Source organism: Pezoporus wallicus, unplaced genomic scaffold (genome assembly GCF_028554395.1).
Source record: "Pezoporus wallicus isolate ANWC-B61680 ecotype Strahan unplaced genomic scaffold, APGP_CSIRO_Pwel_v1 contig_8673, whole genome shotgun sequence".
Lineage (NCBI taxonomy): Eukaryota > Metazoa > Chordata > Aves > Psittaciformes > Psittacidae > Pezoporus > Pezoporus wallicus.
The window spans coordinates 1249532-1274033 of NW_026637196.1; the positions used below are offsets into that span (position 1 = coordinate 1249532).

The window sequence follows — 24502 nt, forward strand, 5'->3', positions numbered from 1 at the left end:
CATGCCCCTCTCCCGTTTATACCTGAGTCTCTGTCAGTGTTGCAGCTGGACTGAATATGGAATGACTGCAGCCCACGCAGCTCATCTTCATCATTCCCTTCATCTTCACCATCCTTGTCGCTGTCTGATGAGAGTGCAGGCGCAGAGGACAGGGCAGAGATGGACTCACGCCTGGGAAGCAGGAATTGGAAGAAGTATTATGGTCTATCTCAAGAATTGCCCACCATTTCAGTCCTTACACCAGGTACTTCTTCACCTTACCTTCATAAACACTCAACAGGCTGCCTCAACTCTCCCAAAGAGTCCTTGCTCTAGCAAACCCCATCTCTCAGAAACAGGGCAAGTTAAACCCTGCACAAAGATGTGTAGATCCTGCCACAACAAATCACCTCATATGTGTGGAAGGATGGCAGAAATCAGAACAGAAGAAAACAAGTCTGAGAAAGTCAAGCGGAATGAAGCTCAGCCTTCTGCATCAGACCCTGCCAACTGATAAGGTCAAGATAGTAAAAGATATGTGAAAAGCAAAAGTTTTTACCACCCTTAAGCATTTCCACTCTGGAACTGTTTTACACACCAAAAATGTCATAGAGATACTCCCTGTTTGACAGCAATTGGGTATATGGCAAATTACCATATAAAAGACAGGTTCATATCAAGGATTGCACCAGGCACAACCTGAAGGCACAGCCCACACATAGTAAGAGCTCCGTGCTGCCTTTTTTAGCCTTCAAACGCAAAGAATAATGTAAAACATGTTTTGGGAAGATCTTTAATCAAAGTAGATCAGACAAGTGTTCCCACACAGACCTCAGAGGCACTCCCAGCATAGAATTCCCTAATACCAATCAAGGATACTCACCAAACTCTACCTTCCCTCTTTCTTCTCTTCCCCTTCAGTCAACAGAACCAAATGAACTACCCCACTTTGGACAATACTTGAACAAATGAAGAATTCCCTAACAAATTTGAGTAGCACCCGCTCCACGGCTTTGAGCTAAAGTGCCAAACTCATCATTAGTGACATTTATAGGATACCACCGGTGGGTGTTGAGTGCCAAGCATTATTCATGGCATAAAAATAGTTCATCCACCAAATACAGAGCAGCCTGCTGAGGGACTGACTTCTGCAGCTGACAGATAGCAGGCAGCATTGAAACATGGTAAGAAGGAGTTAAGGCATTTTAATCTTTTCTCTTCCCATACAGTGCAGAACATTCATTTCCATTTTATCAGGAGTGGCTCAGCACTCACTACCCAACCCTTTCATAGGAGCTTTGAGGTGTTCTGCCAGGAGAGTTAAACTGACTGCAGTCTGCAGTGAAACAATTTCATGTTGGCTCTCCTCATCTCCTTCAGACATTCAGTTTGTCAGATTCCTCATCTCTCCTACTGTCTCCTTATGTGTCCATCTTATCACTCTCAGGTTCTTGAGTCTAAGCAGGGGAATCCCAAGACAGTTCAAGTACCACAGTACATTTGAAGTTATGCCCTGTTTTACCCTATAAGGTATACTAATTACATTTATATATGGTAGGAAATACTAACTTTGTATCAGTAACTTTGATAGCATCCTTCTGCTTGTATTCATCACTATGAGGGTGGTGAGGCACTGGCACAGGTTGCCCAGAGAAGCTGTGGCTGCCCCATCCCTGGCAGTGTTCAAGGTCAGACTGGACAGGGCTTGAAGTAACCTGCTCTAGTGGAAGGTGCTCCTGCCTGTGGCAGGGGTTGGAACTGGATAAGCTTTAAGGTCCCTTCCAACCCAAACCAATCTGTGATTCTATGATATGATTCTATGGTTGTTTGAGGAGTTTATTGAGGAAGAAGGGCGGGGTTATTAGACACTTTAATAGACATCTAACTGGTTGAATACCTCACTATGATGAGGTGATATGACAAGGCAAGGTTAGGTGTTTACTAAACTCCTGCAAGTACTGTCATTGGTGTAAATGGAGAAGGGAGGATTGCTATCAATGTAGTTTATGTTACAAATAGAAAGATGGCCTCTGTCAATCTTGTGACTGACAAAATTAGTAAGCAGGGTGGGGAGGTTAATGTTCTAATATCCTCAAAGGAGCTGAGTGAGAGAATGTAAAACATATTTTGGGCATTTTTTCATACCTCACAGCAAGTGCCAAACAAATTATGAAGTCACATGTGTTTGACACAAACGTAAGGTTTTTCTGCATTACCCCTGCAAAAATGTATGCTCCCCTTCCACACCTTCCTTTTTACAACTCAAATATGCTTTTCAAACTCAGTCCTCTGACTTGAACAGGGATACGTGAATGACGTTTTCAAAACAACCTTGGGCCCATTGACTTGCAGCTGAGATATACTCCTGAAAATGAAACCTAGGTTAGCAAGGTCTTGAGCATTCTAACTGTTGTGCTTGCCCAAGTCAATCCCTCAAGTCAGACTTCATTACTTTCTCCTTTCTTTCCCTGCCTTCTTCTACGTACTTTGGCTTTTCTTCTAAGCCCTTCTGTTGCACACGTCTCCATAACACTCTTGTTCCCTGGTTCCTGTTCACACTTAGATGGAAGTCAGAGTAATGCAGGACAAGGTTTCAAGCATGAAAGCTGCTTCCAAGTAAGCACCACACGAGAGCAGTTTGAAAGTGAAGGATAAGAGCTCTGTGTTTTGCTGAATTCTGGCTGAGAGTGGGCTCAGCCAACCCTAACAAAGCATCATTTTATCAGAGTGAATGTTTCAGAGTAGCTGTTCCAGAACAGCATGTACATACATGTCCAATTCTCAAGATACATGTGACTGATTCAGAGCAAGGATTTTAACTGTTCTTGCTCATCTTCTTCCCTTGCTGAGGAACTATCTCATTTTAGTACTAGGCCTAGATCTTGATCTGTATGGATGAGCACAGCCAGTTGCTCAGCTTCTAGTTCCTGAAGGCTGTGCCAGAATGGTGTCAATGACAAGGAAGGACCTTCAGTTACAAAGTCTTCAGGACATGTATACAGACTTAAAGGTGCCACAATGCCTTTACAGAGTTCTGTATAAAGACATCTGATATTAGGTACTCCATATTCTTCTGAATACATGTCCTGAATGTCCTGAATTCAACCCTTCTTTCTTTTCTTAAAACAAAACAAGCAAGAATGACAGCTACCCATTTAAAGAGGTATGTGGTCAGCATTCCACATTCCCACTCTGATCTTGTGCTACTTAAACCCTCAGGTTTAGGGGCATGTTTATGAAATTGTAGATGCTATGTGGTAGGGATCACTAGCAGATTGCTCCCCCTCTCCCCCACGAATGCCTAAGGGTTTAAAAAGAAAGTCACCCTGCTCTTCCCCACAGAAAGATCACAGTGCTGCTGACTTCAGAGTTTCCATGGTGTTTCCATTGCACAGTTCAGCACAGACTCAGGCAATACTTCTAATCCAGCACCAAAGCCTGCCCCATTCTGAGCCCTGGAAACCACACAGCTTTCCTGGACTGGACCAAAGCCTCACTGAGAATTTGATAAGGAGCTCTTCCTTCCAAATATATCTGACAGCACACAGTGCTTCTTTAGCATACACATAAATTTGAGACAATTTAATCTGGACAACATTTCCATCTCCTGCTATTTATATTAGAGCTTCAATAAAAGTCAAAGTGACTTTTAAAATTAAAATTAAATGCTCAGCTCAAACATGACTCTAAGCCCTGCAAACATTCCACAGGACAATCCATTTAAAACTTCCCTTCCAAAAATTTGAGACAAGCTTTTCTAAACAATAAATACATATTTGGATCAAAGTCAAAATCCTACTAAAAGGCCTTTACATGGTTCCTTCTCTGAAAATACAAATGCCTCAAACCCAAAACATACTAGCAATATCAGCTGAGTACAAGTTCTATTATCCTGAACAATCAAAGCTCCTCATGTTCACCAGATGAGAGAAAAGAACACATCTGATTATCACAACCAGAGGGTCTCAGGGGTACTTTGGAAAAGTGTGGGTCACACAGGTCAGATTACTTCCAAACTAATCCAATGTCCCATAAAGGCGAGTCAGAGAAATCCTTCAAAGGAGAAACTTTAGTCTCTCTAGGAGTTTTTGGAGAGAGGGAAGAAAGACAGCTGGGACTCTTTAATTTGGAGAGAAGGCTGGATGGCAAGAGGTTATGATAAAGGTCTACAAAACCACGGGGACTACAGATAGCTGGATGCAGAACAACAGTTCACCAAAGCTCACAATACTCATAAGTAATGAGCTTTCAACCAAACCAGGAGACTGGTTTAACAGAGACAAAAAAGTCATCCTTTCCACAAAGAGCAGTGAACTCCAGGAACCTGTCACCAAAAGGAACTGCAGAGGCAGATGCACCTCCTAACATCCCTGATACAACAACTGAGCATGAGTCAAATGGACCACCGCAAAGCTCACAGTGTCTCACCAAACACCATCTTCCACTGCCAGCATCACAGGCAGAACACTGGGCTTCTTGAAGCACTGGCTTGACCCAGAAAGGCACCTTCTCTGTGTGTTTACACCCCAGCTGTTATTCACCTGTGCCAATCCCTGCCCTTCCAGTCACAGCTGGACAGAGACAGCACTGTCCTGAACTGGAAATCTTCATCTCCCCACTGGCTCCTCAGCTCAGTTTTGTTTCAACAGTATTACTTTGGTTATACATCCTATTGTACACCCACACTATGGATCCAGCAGAATGCATTACTTCCCCACCAAGTTTTAGCAATACTGTTCTAGAGAAAACCTTGTAGAACAAATAATATCTCACCAGGCAGGGAGCTGTCTTATACTACTGTTGAGTCCTTTTGACACAACACAAGATACAACCCAACTCTCTACTGCAACCTAACACAGACTTTGGAAACACAACCAGAACTAGTACAGGAGATCTTGAAAAAACAGTCTTACTCAAGTTCATTAGTTTCCCTTCTCCCACCTCAATAATGCTGGTCCAATAGGCTCTTCCTCCATCTTCAGTCCCAATCCAAAATGCTCTGGAGTTATGTCTTTGCTGATCTCCACTGACCACAGCGGTCACTCAAAACCGAAAACGAGCTTTCAGAGCTGACCAAACAAGTAGATTCCAGCCTTGCAAAGAGGTTACCAAACCAGTTTAATGAAGTTCTGGGCTTGGCGTGGCACTAACACCGCCCTTCAGCAAGCGTCTGTGACGGAAACAAGCATCACCTAATGTGGAAAGAGGACTGGGATAATCTGTCACAGGCTGAGCCTCGGTAGGTTAAGGCTGCAGCTGCTGGAATAATGGAGAGTCTGCTATAAAAAGCACATTGCTTGACAGCTCCAGAATTCTGGCTAGGAAAAAAAGGTTTCCTGAGTTCTCCCTGCATCATTACCACAAGCACTTATTAGACAAGACTTGTTTGAAGAATGAGCAGATCAAGGCTTTCCCAAAAGAAACTATGCAGACAGACTTGTTCCAACATTACTTGCTCGCAAAGGGAGTGGAAAGGTCCTTGTGATACTCAACAATCAGTGTGGTAAATCCTCCAGTGCTGTGGCACTTTCTTATCCAGAACTCAATTTGTAGTCATTTGTAGGAGGAAAAAAAAACTGTGGGATATAGCATCAAAAATATCTGTGTTTATCCTTTTTTCCCCCCACACTTTGATCCCTTATCAGCTTGGTCAGGACTCTCTCCTGCATTGCTTACAGTCAAATAAGTCTCAGCTACTTACTAAGTACAGAGAAACCGAATACATTACGCTAATAATCCATAATCCCATCACTTCTGTTCTGGTTAAAACAGGGTCTGTGTTTAAGCATCACTTTTTAAAGAAAGGTCACCAGATAAATATAGATCTATTCAGTTTGTAGGTTGTGGTAGTTTGCTTTTAGGTATGTCCCTGTCCATGGAAGGAGGTTGAAACTAGATGATCTTAAGGTCCTTTCTAACCCTAACTATTCTATGATTCTGTGATTACCAAGCAAAACTAATATGAACTTTCCCCATGGAAATTACTTTTATCTTTACTATTTTTATTATAATTATTTTTAGGTGACCTTTTTCAAAGCCTCCAGAAAACAGTTAACAAAGAAACAACACAACTGAAAGGACTTTTCCAGAATCATGATCGACATGGCAAACTCATACAGCTCACAGGTACACAGTCAGTACTGTAGAAAACAACCTTTAAATTGCATTCAGGCTAGATCCAGAGAAGTTTATTCATGAAGGAGCAAGGCTTCCCTGGTGGGATGCTGTGTAGCAGCCACAGGATTGCTAGGTAAACTGCTTATTAAAGTTTCTGACCACATCATTAAACTAAATTAAGACACAAGGGGCATTGCATACACATTTCAATCAGTGAAGCAATACCAACTCTGTCTGGAAAATCATGGTCAGCCTTCTATCTCCAAAGAACTGGGCCACGAAACCCATGGCAAATCCAACAGAAAATAAGAGAACTTTTGGAAGACACTATCAGTGAAGACAGCAGAAATCTTACAGCTGAATCCTGGAGCCACACTTCGCACATTCAACCCTACAAAGCCAACCACCTCCTCTTGGTCTGCTCTGCTCACCTCATGAGTCCAGCAGTCTTGTGCGGAGGAGACTTTTCTGCCTGCTTCCCTCTTTGCTTCATGTCAGACAGTCGCTGCCGCATGTTGATGGTCATCTCTGAGCTCAGACGCCAGATGAAAATACAGCTGAAAGAGGGAAAGGTGAGGCTGAGGTCAAGTCTCAGTTTGGTTCATTGCTATTATCAATTTCCACTGCAGAGGCCAACAAGAGCCCTTCTGTCTGTGGTGGGAAGAGATACACACAAACTCAATCCCATCACAAGCCTCATGACAAAAGAGTAAAACCTGCCTGGCAAAGACTCCCCGTGGGCGAGAGAAACTGCACAAACTCATCTCTGATCCTGCACCTTTATTTGACTATCTGACCAGCTGCTGAAGGAAATGCCATAACAAGTCCCTCCATGGTCAGGAGGATAAGTAGAGTCTACAGATGTCCATAACAGTGGCTGAGCTGCAGCCTCTAATTGCAACTACACCTACAGGCAAACCCTCCCTAATGCCCACCAGTCCCATGGGGTCTCTGTGGTGTAATCACAGTTAAGCTGATGTGGCAGTACTTTCTGCAGCCACAGTGCTCCTAAAATTTTACATGGACTTCCTCCAGCAAACTTCTAAGGAATTTGCTTGAATTTTGTCAGTGGATTCAAAAGTGTCTGGGAGCAGGAAACAAACAGTGTGAGCTCATTGGTCTCATTTTCTTCAAAAATCTGGCTAAAGAAAAATAAATTCCTCATCACATTAGAGAATAAATACTGTATCTCACCTTCAGCTGCTGCAAAGTGAAATGACAAATATGTCCTTTGAAATTTAACCTCAGTGCTAACTAATTCTTTTCATCTCACCCATCTTTCCTGTCTAGCTGGGTATACTTACACTGATGTAGAAACAGAGATGGTGCTTTTGCTGTCACTTACACCATGGTTTGGTTGGAAGGGACCCTAAAGCTCACCCAGTTCCAACCCCCTGCCACGGGCAGGGACACCTTCCACTACATCAGGTTGCTCCAAGCCACCTCCAACCTGGCCTTGAACACTGCCAGGGATGGGGCAGCCACAGCTTCTCTAGGCAACCTGTGCCAGTGCCTCAGCACCCTCACAGGGAAGAGCTTCTGCCTAATGTCTAATCTCAATCTCCCCTCTGGCAGTTCAAAGCCATTCCCCCATGTCCTGTCACTACATGCCATTGTAAAAAGTACCTCTCCAGCTTCCTTGTAGGCCCCCTTTAAGCACTGGAAGGCTGCTATGAGGTCTCGGCTGAGCAACCCCAACTCAGCATGTCTCCATAGCAGAGGTTCTCCAACTCCCCAGTCATCTTCATGGCCTCCTCTATACTTGCTCAAACATCTCCATGTCTCTCTTGTGTTGGGGACCCCAGAGCTGGATGCAGGACTGCAGATGGGGACTCACAAGAGCAGAGTAGAGGGGGAGAATCACCTGCACCATACTCTGGAATCCAAAGAGGATTTACTCCAGTTCTTCAAGGCCCATCAATGTCACCTTACTTGTGGATACTCAATTCCTGAAGGAGTTTTCAATGCGGGGCTTTCCCTTCTTCCCTGCTAGGCTGTAAAAATTCATTTGCTCTGCCAGTGCAGACCATGAACAGTGACCATGAACTCTGGTTTCCCTGACTTGAAGCAAATGCCAAAAATGCCAGGATCCTGAATACCTGCATCTTCTACAATTTTTCCCTCTCATGAGAAGCCATTTTGAAAGGTTTTTACTTCCACACCACAGAAGTAGGAAGCAGAAAGCCCACTCTCACTCTGCAGTCTGTGCACATTTTAATGAAATAGTAAAAATTCCTTTCTTGCCCCCTCTGTGACAAAGCTCAGAAGCATCACCCCAGCTACTGAAGTCAGACACAGAAACACTTCCCATCAACAGTGGTCACGCTGTCATCCTCCTGCCCCAACTTCGGAGCCAGGAGGAAGTGGTGAAGCGCTGCATCTGAGAGTTATGGCAACCTGGGCCAGCCAGCTGCTTCCCTTCAAAGCAGCAACTCTCTCAAACATAACATCAACCCTAATCTGCGATGGGAAAATACAGAAAAGCAAGAAACAAAATTCAGAAAGCAAATCTGGCTTATTCCTTTATCCCACACCCACAGCCATCAAACCCAGAGATAAGCAGCAAACAGCATGAACTTGTAAATACATCAGCATTCAACACAAAGCTCTACAGAAGAATGCTCCCACCTACTCCTTTTGCTGCTATTTCATTTTTCCCTCGCAGTACTTTTCTCACATGGATCTCCCAGTCCTTGCACCCTTCCTCATCTCTTTCTACTCTTAGTTTGATTCTTTGCACATGCTGCTACGTGTGAACAGGCTATTCTCCCTGTTCTCCTCTGAAAAACACATTTTCTCATCAACTTAAAGCGAAATTCTTCATGAATCCTTTCCTTAATTCCACCTCCTCCACAGCCTTAGTGAAGAAAATGACACTTTTGCTCATGGAAATGGACAACAAGGGAATATTGCACTAAATCACAAACACCAAGGGACCTCAAACCTTCCATGTTTCTGGAATTTATTAGAAATCCACAAGAAAATGGCTCCTCCTCTGCAACTTTTCCCCTGATCTATTCACACACATGAAAGGTAAAGAAAGAGGAAAATTAAATTATTTACTTTTTCCTGAAAGGCAGAAATAACCGACTGATGTGATTTAAGGTGATCTATTGCATGAGCTGTAACAACTTGCCCTCTACAATGCTTTTTCCAGTTCCATTGTGTTTTACTATTAGAAAAGAAAGAGAGAATCTGGGTTGCTCTGACCTTGAAATCGCACTCCAGGAACCAACTCCCTCAAAGGAAAAAACACAATTCAGTTCAGCTGATTCCAGTAGCAGGTCTACTCACCTCTACGATCATATTAGGTATATCATCATGTTATGATGAGCTGATTTAGCTCACCAGATCAGCAGAAAACTCAGCTTGGGGGGGGGGGGGGGGCTGATGTAGTGACCTGAACCAGCTTAATGAGGGCTCACTTTGGGTTTTGGGGAAGAGGACCATATGGACATGAGCAAAGAGTGGGGACAAACCTCTCCCTTTTGCTGCTACACAGGCTCATTCACCTGGTGAACCCTCACCAACAGGACCACTGCAAGAAAGTTTTGGCACCACTGATTAGAATGTCATAAGCTGCTTTACATCACAGGCCTGAAGGCTGGTAAGGAAACAGGCCACAACCCTGTCTCCTTGCAGGGAACAGTACCTACACTCAGAAAACCACAAGGGAAGTACATCACATGGGCGTCTTATTCCATGAAAGGATAATATAAGCTCTGTGAGCTTTGCCAATGGCATGCATTTAGGATTCAGAAAGATCTGAGGTTAATTTGGAATTCATAAAACATCACTCATTTAAAATAAATAAATATATATTCTAATTGCCTTCAGGACACACATTAAATCTGGTGTGAGATGGCATGAGCTGATAGCACAAACAAGCAAACCCCTCTTACCTGTCACCAGAAACAGAGATCAGATGTTTGCAGTCATTACTGAATTTCATCCCAGTTACAATCTCTGTGTGAAATAAAGCACCAGAAAACAAAAAAACAAACCTGAATTATTGCAATGGACAGAAGAGATCACCAGCCAAACAGCCCATCTGCACTTAGCTACTCAGATTCTGATTAAAGCCAACAAACTCCACAGATCAATATGCCCCAATTAGCATAACCAGCTAATAAAGAATCTAGGCTTGAAATGGAAAGGGTATCCCACAGTAAAATATTACAGAATAATAGAATAGCCCCTGCATGGTAGGACCCAAGGGTCAATCATAATGAAACTTAATATACACTGAAGAAACAGACTCCCTTATAGGCTATTAGAAGAACTGTGTAAACAAATACATGGCCTGAGGGGCATGCGTGGGCTTGCATTTTGCAATGCAAAATGCAGTCTGGAAAGGTTGAAACTGCAATGAAATAAGCAATCATAACTTCATCCAACTATGACCTACTCCAAAATACCCACTGGGTAAACACTGGTGGGGAGGAACCTTCAGAAAGCTTTGATTAGTATCAGACGTTACTATATAGTCATCAGGAGAAAAATGTGTTTCAGGAAGTGTACCTTACCTGAATGTCCATACATGGTTGCAACACACTCGCCAGAATAGAAATCAAAGATGGAGAGGTTCTTGTCAGAACAACTAGTTGCAATGTAAAGACCAGAAGGATCTGTTTGCACCTGTTTTAGGAGAAGTACAAAGATCTGGTGAGAAAGTGCCTTCAAACTGCATGCATATGGTCCAGAATACCCAAGACAGTCATGATAGCTAACAGAATAAAAGGCAAGTAGCTTGCACAGGATTCCAACTGAATATGAGCCTATCCAGCATCCCAGGACAAATCTCCAACCTGGCTGAACTGTTAAAACCAATCTCCAATATAATCAGAGACTAAAGGCATTTACATTAAAAGCCTTCATGACTGTGAAGGCACCACCATCAATGGACAGGCTTCTAACTCTCTCTCCTACCTCCTTTGAATCACTAGGGTCTTGCTTTCTTCTAAACAAAACCCACGCATGCCAAGACACACACACCCCAAAATAATCAGAGCTGACAGAGTTGAGTGAAATATTAAAAGACTCCAATTTGGAGTAGAGAAACCAAAAAAAGAACTCGGCACTGAAGAGAAATTATCTTTGATAATGATGCTGTCAAATCTCCAGCATCTGCAGCTCCTGTTTTGGCGTTGGTTTTGCTTTGGGGTTGATTTTCTTGAGGGGCTTTTGTTATTCATTTTCTGCTTAGTTGTTTTTTCCTCATATACACCCATTTGTGACTTTATCTTGAATAAATATAAAACCCACTCCAAATGCCTCTCTAGGTCTAAAGCAGCACTACACAGCAAAAACAGCTGCTGTCAGCACATGTCCTCCTTTGTAGAACTTTAGTGAACTGAGAGTGAAAGTGCCTGGGTGTTGAGGGAGACGTGGTATTTAATTGATAACTTTTTGTTGGCTAAGTTTATTTTGATGCTGTATCTTCTGCTTCCGATGTCACTGTTCGGGTTCTACTTGTTAAATTGCAACATGGTCTCAGGACAACAAGCCCAAAAAGTTTAAATTCCAGAGACATCACAATCCCTTAGTTACACAACTGTCCTAAGAAAAATGAACAAAGCAACATTTAAAAGTAATTGAGATTCCTCACTTGAGCTACACATGAAAAGAAACCAAAACAAAACATAAAGGATAAACAAAAAATCCAGATCCCAGCAACATTTCATGGTTTGTTGGTCGAGACACATAATCAAATACCTGAGCAAGTACCAGCCATAAAGTGTAGCACCAATTTTTCATTGCCATGGCTTATAAAAAAAAACAAACTATAGGAATTAAAGACAAAGAGAACTTATTTTTCTCTGTAAAACAGAACAGGTGACACTGAACAAAGCTATTCACCTTCCTCTCTCTACCTTTTTAGCAACATGCAGCTCCACCTTAAAAATCCTAACAGAAACAGCCAGGAAAGCCAGAATGGACTCTCTGGAGCAGAAAGTAAAGGATTAAAGTAAATGGACTAAAGCATCACCTGACATATTGGTGCAATTCTACTTGCTTTTACATCATGGGCCTGTGCCTCAGTTCAGAAACAAGACAGAGGAGTTATGTATCAACTTCGGCATGCATTGGCTCTTTTCCTGTTTAGCCTAATAAAACCCAAATACATTACCAGCCCTTAAGGATGGAGGTAGGAGGAAGAAGGATTAGGGACAAAGCATGGAGTGAGCAACAACCACCACCAAAACAAGTTACTGTGTCCAGATTTGTATTTAATTTTCCAAGCCCTGAGCTGCATCCAGCAGGGAAAAAAGGAAAAGCGAAGAAAGAAAACCACTTACTTTGATGAGGGTGCCATCTTCACCTTGGGATCCCTTGTAAAGCTTCTTCTGCTTCCCACTGCTTATATTGAAAACCCTGAGGGAGATGACATAAACCAACATGGTTCATTTTGCCCAACTGCTCTGAGGCTCTTGTTACCAGGATACTTTTCTCCTTCTGTTCCTCATTCCATATGAGATACAGGGAATACGGCCAAGCCACAGGAAGTGGAGAAATGATCTCTATGACCTATAACCACCAATCATTTAAATGGTTCAAGAAACAACCTCAAAAGTAATGTAGAGGCCCCAGACTGGAGGATATGATATCAAGCAGATTGTCTGAATTAAAGTTGAGGCTCAACTCTCAAACAGATAATAAAAACCGAGTATAGCATCATGGTACTGAAGGAGAGATTAAATGGGAGGGAGAAAACCTTGTCTTGCCTTTCAATGGCTAATGGTGATGTAGCAGGAATAGCTACTAATAAGCTCCAGTTAGTCCTTCCTGCTATAAAAATGCCTGCGGCTCCTTCATATTAAAGGTAAAGGTTAAGAGAGCAAGACCCTTTATTTACATGTATGGATTCTACTTGTCTAAAGACAGTCACACCTAGCTCCGTTTTAGGTTCCTACTGCCTCAGCTGTCCCACAGGACCTCACAGCTTCTCACTAGACACAACTTTAAAAGCAAAAATGACCAAATCACAGAAATTCTTGCCCCACAGCTCAATGATGTGCCAAGGAAGGCACGCTTGCTCTCCCAGTAGAAAGACATTGCTCTGCAAAGCAACCCAGTGAGAAGCCAAGGGTCCCATAGGTATCTGCATATAACCACAGGTTTTTATCTCTTTTTTTTGACTGAAAATGCTGTGCCAAATAGGAACAATGATGGAGATGGGGTCCTCTTGGCCAGCTCATTTATGACTGCAAAAATATTTTCAAGACAAGTAGTAAACTAACCTGATGTTACGATCCTGGCATCCAATAGCTGCATATTTCCAGCTGGGGTCCACATCCATGTCATACAGAGTGGTCTTCCTAACAATGTGATGTGTTCGGGTAAACTGAACCCCTTCTCCTGTCTAAGCATGTGGGTAAAGACTGTGTCAAAATCAAGCAGTTAACCCATTATCAAAAACTCCTAAATACAGATGAGTCTTCTCACACAGCCAGCACAAATCAACCATTCCCATTAAGCAGGTCTGCTGGGAGCAGCTGGGATGCAGGCACAATGAACTCCTTCCTCTAGCCCTTACTCTTTCACCGCTTCTCACAATAGCCCTGGCAGTGAAATAAAAGCAGATATCCTAACAACTCTCTGCTCTGCATCTTGCTGAGAAAGGTCAGGCTGGAACCAGCTGCATGCTTCACAGAACTAGTTCTCTGAATGTGATCTCTTGAATTGAGTCAGTGGGAGATGCTAAGGCTGAATATCAACAAGCTTATACAGAAACACCGATATCACTCTTTAAAGTAGCTCCTTTGTGGAGAGACTATTAAAAAAAGCTGTAATAAGGTTACCTTCTGTGCAGTGCGGAAATAGATGCTCTTGTCTGCCCCACAGCTTATCATTCGCACCTTCCCATCATTGGCTGCAACAAAGAGGCAGGAGCCAATCAAAAGACAAACACAGATACAAGGTGGAGAACATGTTTTAATTTATACCATTTATTCCAGTCCTGATTAGCTAAGACTGACTCCTACTTAAGCAGCACGATGCTGCAGCAAAACAGAAGCCCCTTCTCGAACATTTATTAATGCTCAGTGTGCTTGAGGCCTTAATACAGAGGCTTTACACAACTTATTAGGATGTAATTATTTTCTCCTTCAACAGTAATGCTCATGTGGTTATTGTGTGCCTGCCACAGCACCCTGTTGCAGTATGACAAGTTCACACTCAGTATGAGCTGAAGTCGGACAACGAAGACTGAAAAGTGCCCAAAGTCATCTGCATGTTTCCTGCTGCCCTGTCTTACTGCGGTCAGGCTTCCCTTAGCAGTCTTTTGTAACCAATCTGCTCCTTTCAGTAAAGCAACACCTGATAAATCTCTGTGTAATGAAAATCCCTGTGTAATGAAAATGGCAGCAGCATTGCAGCTACACCTGTGTGTGGCCACGTACCCTAATGGTACAAATCCTGACCCTCACCCATGGACTCAGCTTCCTGATTTCAACTTGAACCTGCCTTCCTGCCATGGGTTTGGCAGGCACTGAACTGTGGCTGAGCCAGCTCACTGCATCCAGATTGATCCTGATCCTGAACTGCTGACCTGTCTTACCACTATGGATTTGTCTGGAGATCAGGACTATTGGCTGGATCTAGTTACTGTCACTGGACTTGAACTGTTCCACCTTATTCACGTACTGTGGGACTTTTCCATTGCCAGTAAAGCCACTACCTTTGACTGCCTTCCTGTGACCCTTGGCTACTGGCAGAGCAGCCAACCCTTGCTGTTCCCTGACAATACATCACACTCATGTCTGACCATCAGTAGTACCTGAGTGCTGGGGATGCAATGTGCTCCATTACCATGAACGCGAAGTCTTATACCGATTTGTTACGACAAATTTACTTGTGAATAGTTAATTCTAGAAGATTTTTGTGGGTTTGGGGAATTTTGGGGAGGATATGCCACAGTTCTCCTCATTAAGAACAGCATGTAGCCATCTGACAACAGTTAAAGGGAGTAAATCATTACAGAAAACAGCTTTCCAAAGAAATGCTGAGGACTTCAATCACAAGAGGCTTTGTGAATGAGGAGGAAAGAGAAGATCAAAAAGCAAAAGGGATAAGATGGCAAGTATAGTCAAATATCACCTTCCGTTAGGATACTGCAGCTAAAGATGATGGCAAAAACGCAGCTTCAGCCCTGGCCTAACCCAGTGTTTAAGCAGTTAAAATTACTTTACAGCCACAATGGGAAAACAACAGTGCACAAATCCAGCTTTGGAAGGAAGCCACAATTCTCTACCTGCAAACTTGACAGCAGTGATGGAAGAAGAATGTTCATCCAGGGTCTGCTGCAGGCTGTAGTCCTTTCCAGCATCCAAGACATGAATCAATCTATCCCGACTGGCTGAGGCTAAGAGCTTTAAGCCTGTCAGAATTAAAAAGAGTGCAAGGCCATTACTAAAAAGTCATGTGCTTTTCCAGTCACTATTTTAAAACAGCTTCTCAAATCATCTTAGGAACATCATACTGCGCATAACTGCATGGATGGACACAAAAGAATGCCCCTGCATTTCACACTGTGATAACAATTTTCAACCTCAGCCTACCATATTCCAAGGAAAAGTATGAGAAAGAAGCCTCTTTCAAAGTCTGGCTCTACTGGCCCAGTGCTACAAGCCTGCTCTGAAATTCAGGAGTAGCTCAGCACTGAAGGTTCTGATATACCATGGCTGGACTTACTGACTTGTTCAACGCTACATTCATATGCAAAAGGGAAGAAGCTCAATTGCATTTACCTGTGTCAGGTTTGGAGTACTCCAGACACAGAATCTCAGAGTCATGGGCTTCCACCTTCAGCATTTCCCTCAGAGACTGCAACTCATATATCCTAAGACACAACACAGCTGAGTTCAGTATGCTTTATAAAATTAGCAAGATCTGGTTTTCATTCTCATGCCTGCCCAGCCCACAGTCTGCACAAGAAGCTCCTTGGGATTACCTGAGAGTGCCTATCCTGTCCCCCGAGGCCAGATGCTCCCCACTGGGACTCACACAGACAGTGCGTATCCCCACCTTCGTATCCATCACTTGTGCATCAGCTTTGTCTGCACTTCCTGCTGAGTTGTAATCAGTGTCCAGAAGTACCTGAGTGTTGTCATCTACATAGATGATTTTCATCAAGTCCTGGGGATACAATACACCCAGAAATATGAACTAGTTACAAAACATTAAAGTGAAGCATCTGCCTTAGAAACTGGGCTCCTAGCCAACATATACACTTCATCAGCAGTAATGCTGTAATCAGTGGGATCTTTTACCTAGGTGCAAGCACTCAGCCCCTTCATATTGTAGGATGAAAGTTTCACAGCTGTGTCTCACAATCACCCTTTCCAAATGATATCCCTTCAAGCTAGAGACTAACAGCATGTCCCGCACAAACAGACAAGCTCTGGGATTAGTGATTACAATGCAGGAGGGGACACAGCTGGGATCTGAAAGACTTCTAGGGATCATCCAAATTAAATCATGCCTTTTGAGAACTGACAGAAAACGGAGTAGTTTTTCCACCATAAGCAGATTGCTGAGAACAGGCAAGTCAGGGCTGCTGTTCTCTCAGATCTTCCAGCTCTACTGAGAATGGAAGCAAATGTCCATAAGTAATCACTGTTCTGTACAAGTACCCTCCCTCTTATATACATGAAGTGAGTGTAAACTGCTTCTCATTCAGTTCTCCCAAATCTCTGCCTCATTTAATGCACCTTTTCCAAACAAATCTTAAAGTAGTTACATACTACAGAGATGAAGAAAAAGTGAATCAGCTCTCCTGCAGCATATGGGATGAGCCATTTTGGAAGAGGCTAAGCTAAGTGAATCCTTGGGCGGTTTATGGAAAAAGCAATAGTCCCCTGGACCATTTCAGACAAGCCATCTTTCCAGCTGATACTTCCTACTCCCCATTCATGATTCTTGAGGTTCATACATTTTACCAGACTTCGCTCTGTTTACAGAGAAGTTTGTATTGACTCAGAGATCCAAAGAAGTTTGGGCCTTAACTTGGGAATACCTGTGCATGAGGAAGAGCAACCCCAAGGGCAAGAAGATGATCAAAACCTAAGATCTTACATTGCTGAGGATGTTGCGGTGCAGAGCTGTGCCATGAATGTTGGAGCTCTCAGTGTTCCACAGACGAATGGTGTTGTCAGAGGAGCAGGTGATGAAGGAACCAGGGGGAAGGCATGACTGATTGCTGTCCTTCACCTCCGGATACATCTACAGACAGGTAAAATCAACTCCTGAGTGAGACTGCCTGATAGACATGAGTAGCAAGTTTCAAAACAAAATGAAAGTGCTGTCCTCTTCTTTGTAAAGGTGAGAGCCAGTCACTTCTCCTACTGAACACCTGCTTGCAGACCAGAGCTTCATATTCACTTCAAACAAATGCTCACTGAGCTTTCCTGAATGCAGAACGTCTCTGCAAGAGGCATGCAACAAGCCAGCATCCTTTGTTTCCAAGAGTTCAAAGAACGCCTCAAAGACCATGCAACAATAACTGTGCAGCAGCCTTGCACTGTTGTTTGCAACTTTCAACTACTACTGCCCATTTATAATCCAAAAGGAAAGGGTGAAATGCACTTAATAAATAATAACAAAAGAGTCTTCAGCCTCTTCCATTTTCTTTCCACTTCCCCCTTTCCTGACCACTGTTGGAAATATTTCAACATATTACCAATTACATTGTTTCCTATACCTCCTTTACTTCCCTCTGATAGAAAGCCAACCAGACAGACTGGAAGATGATAGCCACTTGAGAGGCTAATCACGGATGTCCTGGTAAATAGGTTAAGAAAGATCAGAGTTGAGATCTTACCGCTTGTTTCATTCCTTTGACTATGGAGCAGGACTTACCACAGACTTCGACTAATTCCTTTTGAGGTCAGCAGTAAACTCTTGTGTGTTTTGTGAAAGGAGCCCCTGCATTCACCTTTGTGCAGTTCTGCTCTTTCTCCCACCTCTCACCTTCTAATGGTGAGATTTTTTTTCTCAGTAACACACTGCACCTAACGCAGTTGGCCAGACACTGCAGTGCAGCCAAAAGAGCTGTTCCTAGCTCCAACTCAAACTCTGTAGCAACCACACTAACCACAGGAGGAAATCTGAGCCAATTCTTTCTCTCTGCAGTAAGCGTCTGCATTCAAATTCAGCAGCTCTGCAGATGACTTCTGCAGCTGCAACTGCAATCCAACACTTGTATGTACAGACAACATACCTCAATGTTCCACACGCAGGAAGAGTGATACAAAGCAGAGTACACCTTGCCCACTTTTTTCGGGTCTTTGACATCCCACACATACAGGCTGTGGTCGTTGTATACACAGGAAAGCCACTGGTTGGTGGGGTCAAAAGTCAAGGCAATCGTGTCTGGATACTTCGCATCAGCCATACCAGAGAAAAGACGACTGCACAAAGAGAGAACAACAGCCTGGTTAGCCTGCACTCCCGTGGAGGGGCAAGGAGTCAGGGCATGAGAGCTCAGATTGTCCACAGGGCACTGGCAAGGTGAACAGTATGCTGGGGCATATATAGGTAGAGAGTAGCTGTCAGGGAAGACCTGTCTCTTGAACAACCAGAGTCCCAAAAGAAGCCTGAAAGCTCCATGGTAAAACTCATTCTACTTGCCAACCAACTTGGAGTCCCGCCACAGAAAGGCCATTGACTTTCCCTGAAGAAGGACAAAACAGAACACTTAATCATCACTGGAAATGATCATCATCATCGTTTACCCCTGCCTAAACAGGTGGTAAAAACCGAGACAAATAATCTCAGAACAAAGGAGAAGATCATCTTTTGGTGGGTACTGTATTTTGCTTACTGATTGCAGAAACTGCTCGTGTGGGACCAAGCAGAAGAGTGCATACTACACTCAAAAAGAGAGAAGCACACCAGCACAAGGGACAAAGGAATGATTCATTTCAGCAGCAGCTTCTCTGACATGGTTCTCTTCCACCCCTAACCCACACATAGCTTGGGATGGGACGGGGACCAAAGTTCAAGAAGCACACCAAACAACTGAAGCCCTGCTTCTGCAAGTGCAAAGCTCTGAGGGCTAGAAGAACACAGCGCAGATCCTATGGAAAAAACAAGTCCTTGATACAGTCGTGGGCAGTTAGTTACAGGCAACTGGCATCCTACAGACAGGCTCTGGCATGCATAGGAATATAAGGAGTCCTGTGTTTCCAAGCTTTTTTGGAAGTAATTAAAAATAAATAAATAAATTATTAAGATGTAATCACTGCTACAAATGCATGTTTAAGACTCACATGAATATTTCTGCTAGACTGATGCATGAGAACAGCAGAGAGTATTTTTAAAGGGTCCATGTATACGATTGCTTGACTTTAGCTCTATCAGAAAGTGGTAACATTTTAGATTGAAGTTCCTTTTCCAGCTCCCTTACTGGAATATCATTATATTCCACTAATCTTCTGGAGGAGGACTATACAGTGCACTGTCAGAACCTTTACTTCAAGTTCCAAAGAAAAGTTTAAAGAAAATCTGTTATAGGACTGGGAGTATATATCTGTAGATGTGGGAACTTCAGATGTCCAGTGAAACAATGGCTGGTAGATTCATACACCTTTGGATTTCATTCTTCAAAAGTGACAGAAGCAAAAGAAGGTAACATAAGATTGGGAAAGCCCCCAACCACAACTGACAAACAGCAACACATGAAGGATTTTCTCTAGCATAAGCCTCCACAAGCTGGCAGACAAAACCATACAGAAATCACATTACCCTCCTCAGAAGGTGAGAAAGAGAGATAGGGCAGAAGATACTGGAGCAAGGTAGGAAAACAAGACAACAAAATAGACAAGACTGAATCAGTATAAAGACTACAGAAAGTAGCAGATTTAGGTCTATAAAGGATTGCAAGAGAGCCCTTCAAATAAAGCCTGGGCTTCTCTTAGCAACATCATTATATAGCTACAGAGGAGAGTCTTCTGCCCTTATCAGTGATAAGCAAAGGGTGTACCATGGTACAGGAACAACTGAAGTATGCCACAGCATCCTGTGCCCTCTGCCTGTTTGCCTATAGCAACCAACACCAAAAGGCCACCAGACCCAAGCAATCCTAAAGAGATGAGGAGCAAGATACGCTGTTTCATCCAGCAACTGGCTTTGGGCTGTAGCCCAGCCTTGCAATGCAACCCTGCAACAACTCAGGCAGATCTGCAATAGGCTGCCAGTTTTAATCCATATAAAGAGCACACACCAAATGGCAAAGATCTGGGGAGCAGTTCTAACCCCCACAAGCCTCCCTTGCTCCCTTCCACCCTCTCCACGGTACCTGGCCTCAGTCACACTCGCGATGTCTGTTCCCAGGCAGTGCGGCTTCGGCAGTGTGGTGACAAAGTGAAGGTTCAGAGGGTTAAAGATCCTCACGGTGCCATCAGCGCAGCCACAGAAGATGTAGTCATGGTTCACAGAGATGCAGTTTGCCACAGTGGTCTGAGGAGGACACAACACACAAGAGGGTGAATAAGCAATGCACTCTAACTTCAAAAGTCACCGGACACATGATGGGGAGAATAGCAAACTGACAGACAAAGGAGTCATGGTCAGAAGAGCTGAAGTTGAGCCCTGGGAGTAAGGAAAAGCCTAAAAATCCAATCTTCCTTTCTGAGGAGCTTCCTAACCACATGCTATTGTAGATTCCAAGTGGCTAAGGAAAAAGCCCAGCTCCCCACTGTGCTTTCCCTCCCCACTTGGAGGACAGCAGATCCACATATTTGCTCCAGATGAGCATCTCTGAACATGGGGGTTTTGTTCCTCTGTGACATTCAGCACCACCAGCAGGCAAGGAGCACCTCCCCCTGTACTAGAAAAGCCAATACACTACCTGCCACAAGGGGATATGAAAAGAAAAAAAATGGATTTTCTTCCCTTCCCATTGGAATCTGTACAAATGGCAGAAAATGGTACGAAATGGAGTGTGGTGATAAAGGGATGAGTTCAACGCAAAACTTTTTTCCAACTTACTGTGAAGCTGTCTGTATTCTGAGCGAGAGTGAAAGGCAGATTTTAGAGAAGAAAGGAAAGAAAAGAAGAGGCATTTCACTTCAGTGAGAGCGTGGAAAGGTTTTTTTCCCCTTGATTTTAATACATTGGATCCTTTCAGGTGCCATCTTACATTCAATTGAAAGGAAAATAAACATGATCAAATTCTTAACTATGAGCCAACCTGGTGGTTTAGAACGGCCAAACCAAATAGTTCCTTGGGAACCTGCATTTGAGATGTACAAGCCAAGTAAGACACTGCAGAGTGGGTAGAAATCAGAATCATTCTAAAACTCCTGCTTGTCTAGGCCAAGCCAGGAGGGACAACGCAGGGATTGCCAAAGCTATATAAAGGGCATTACTTTGCCAGAAAGGCAGTAGCTGTAATACTGAGGTTTGAGAATGAAAAAGCTTCAATAATTAATAAAATCCCTTTGCCAAGAAACAATGTTATTTTTGCATGGCTTTCCAGAGGAAAACAAAGTGGCAGAGGCCCAATGACTTTCACTGCTGGTGGTCAGCTTGTGCTTCGAGTGCCCTTATTACTGCTTGTTCCTGTTCTACCTCAGCAAGCACAAATACTGAAGGACAGGAGGATATAAAACTCACCCTCAGCTCCACCCACTTGTCCAGCAGCCTTTTTTCATTGAATTCACAGAGCAGGCCTGAGGATGTGATGCAGAAGGTACTGTCAGCTTTTCTGCCTTTTCCACAAGCCACATCCGTGAAGAAGTTGTTCCTCAGTTCTCCAAGCAATCCCGAGCGACCTAGCAAGGGGACTGTGGCATTGACCTACCAATAAAACACAGTTTGTTAGGAACAGAGCGAGGCACTCCAGGCAGACAGACATGTTTTAGAACATCAAACACTGAGTGCTGAAGTGCCTCGAAGAAAAGAGAACTGCAAACAGCCTACAAAGAGAGGCAGTGACATGTTTTACTTGCTGCAGAGCCATTGCTTGCATAGTGTATGGGACCATCAGTATTAGTACATCAGTGGAACAGAACACTACTTATTCCACCAAAACTGTGCTTCCAAACATATGATCCAGAGACTGCATATCAATCACTGGAAGAACAACCCTTCCCTGGCCAATGTGTGATTTATACCAAATGCTAAAGCAGGGCCCAAGCATGAACGAGGAACATCTGTTCATGAACATGCAGAAAAATTCCCACATGTGGATTCTGTTCCCCAGAGAAGAACAGAATAGCTGTAAGTTTAAACACTATAATTGACCCTTCAAAATAACACAAGATCAAACAGCTCTCCCCACCTCTGTGCTCCAAGGGGTTCAATGGCTGCAGCTCTTTCTAGTCTTTTGTCCTTCATTATATGGGACTATTAAAGAATAAGCATGCTGCTATACAACTCCAGGAGCCATGCCTCCACATCAGTGCAGGATAAGACAAGCTTTTGGTGCCACCAGCCCATAGGGACACTGAGACTTGAGAGCCAGAGGTGGAGGGCTATCTTTGAATCCCCACAAAATCAAAGAGCTCCCACTTCCCACAGCTCACTGGGGCAAAATCCATGCTTGCTGTAAGATGGAAATGCCTGTTCACAGTTGGCCTTGATGCACCTTCTCTCACCTTAGAGGTTTTGCTGTCATCCAGGTACCAGAACTTGATGTGCCGATTTCCAGCAGTGACAAAGTAACTGCAGTCCTCTGAGAATGACACAGCCGTCACTTTACTTGAGACTTTGTTGGCTGCCACTACGATGTTTTTCTGGAAGCATAAGTGTTTAGGTAGCTTAGTTTCTTTGCTCAGAAGCAAAGTGAACTCACTTCAGTTACAGGCACGCATCCACTACAAGCGCTGCAGAAAGGAAAAGATGAGGCCCAAACTATTCCCCAAACACCCCTGAAAACAACCTCCCCCACACCAGCTGGGAGCATTGATTTGGCAGATAGTACAATCCACATTTACATTCAATTCCACTTCCACATTGACTGGGATCGAGAACAAATGAGCAGGCACTAGTGCCTGCAAGAACTTGGTGTGTGAGTCATAACAAACATGTTGGTTTCACAATCACCAGGAGCTCAGAGAAAACCTATTTCCCTTTCTAAACAGCAAAAACACAAGGAGTTGTCCTGGCTTTCAGGCAGCAGTGAGGGCAAGACACTCAAGGTGGGGAACAGGTTATTTTCTGCAGGGAAAATAATACTGATTCCTCCACAAATTCTCTCTTCTCTTTAAAGACACTTTTTTGAAAGACCCAAAACACAAAAAGACCATGCCTTTATTGGAAGGGTCAAAGCAAAATCTGCAGCACTTCACATGGGCTCTTCAATATGTCAGAGTTTGGGAAAGGAGGAAGAACATGGCACAGACATGAGAACAGGAACGGATACTGCCCAAGCAAAACAGATAGCAAGAGCTCCCTAACCACAATACCAGCACTCAGTCTTTCTCCCCTGCCTTTCCCCAGGGATTGGCAGAAGCAAGAATAAAAATGCCTTCCCTTCCACCTGTGGTGGATTTTCAACCACGCAGCACATGGTTGACAACAACGCAAAAAAAAGCAGTGATAAAACCATCACCATGGAGGACCCCCAGCCCAGACTAGGGGAAAAGCAAGGGGCCAGCCATTAACATAACTTCTTCCAAGACAGCACACAGAGAAAGGCTAAGGACCTTTGTAGACCTCAACATCTGGATCTCTGCTGTGGTCTTTCTTTAGGGAAGCTAGGGGACCCTACAGATAACAGGGGTTTTCTTTCCCATCACAGTCAAAGGACTAAGTCTCCCAGCCAGGAAAAACAGGAAATCGAAGCAGCAGCATAGCAGATAGAAGGGTTGTGGTGAAAGGTGCAGGGAAGTACTTGAGGAGATCTGTATTGACATCTTGATCTCAAATTCTTCTTTCACTTCGGTCACATAAAATCTAGTTTTGATACCAAGCCTGCAAAATAAAGGCTAGCTGGACCTCCTGATAGTCACAGTCTGAAGTATATGATTAAAGTGCATGTTCTTCAATGCAGAAGAATAAAATAGTCTTTACCTCACAAGCTCTCATGCACATAATTATAATAGGATCACAGTGAACAGGAAAACCTGCATAAGCAAGGCAAATGAAGCTACTTGTACTGTCCCACACATGCCATGCATTGTGATCATCTCTAAGTCACTACTTTCATTTGTATAACTACAAAGAACTAAAAGGCTGAGCAGTTTTCAACACTGACATACACAGGTGTTATCACTATATAGTTCAGTTACACACAAAAATAGCAAGGTCAATTTTCAGCTCATGCAGGAGAAAACTAACAGTGAGATCTTAAATTACAGCACAGAAAATGTGATGAAGAGAGTAACATACTAAATGAGCACAGACTTACAAGCTGCAAGAGAAGAGAAGGCTCCAGGGAGACCTTAGAGCAGCCTTCCAG

The 24502-nt window shown here is 43.5% G+C and overlaps 1 protein-coding gene across 4 annotated transcripts in view; it reads right to left on the reverse strand.

The window, feature by feature from the left end:
- The window catches only part of MAPKBP1 (mitogen-activated protein kinase binding protein 1), a 98971-nt gene that overhangs the window by 16942 nt on the left and 57527 nt on the right, over positions 1 to 24502 (reverse strand). For 3 of the 4 annotated variants that reach the window (XM_057403952.1, XM_057403955.1, XM_057403951.1), the window contains exons 7-22: positions 22698 to 22835; positions 21715 to 21897; positions 21088 to 21105; positions 20396 to 20556; positions 18317 to 18506; positions 17173 to 17319; positions 16049 to 16233; positions 15846 to 15937; positions 15350 to 15475; positions 13899 to 13969; positions 13338 to 13459; positions 12396 to 12471; positions 10623 to 10734; positions 9999 to 10062; positions 6528 to 6653; positions 23 to 171 (exon numbers count right to left, since the gene is read on the reverse strand). In XM_057403952.1, coding sequence (XP_057259935.1) covers positions 23 to 171; positions 6528 to 6653; positions 9999 to 10062; positions 10623 to 10734; positions 12396 to 12471; positions 13338 to 13459; positions 13899 to 13969; positions 15350 to 15475; positions 15846 to 15937; positions 16049 to 16233; positions 17173 to 17319; positions 18317 to 18506; positions 20396 to 20556; positions 21088 to 21105; positions 21715 to 21897; positions 22698 to 22835 — 1960 coding nt within the window. The remainder of the gene's footprint in view (positions 1 to 22; positions 172 to 6527; positions 6654 to 9998; positions 10063 to 10622; positions 10735 to 12395; positions 12472 to 13337; positions 13460 to 13898; positions 13970 to 15349; positions 15476 to 15845; positions 15938 to 16048; positions 16234 to 17172; positions 17320 to 18316; positions 18507 to 20395; positions 20557 to 21087; positions 21106 to 21714; positions 21898 to 22697; positions 22836 to 24502) is intronic. The other variant, XM_057403953.1, reaches the window with a different exon arrangement.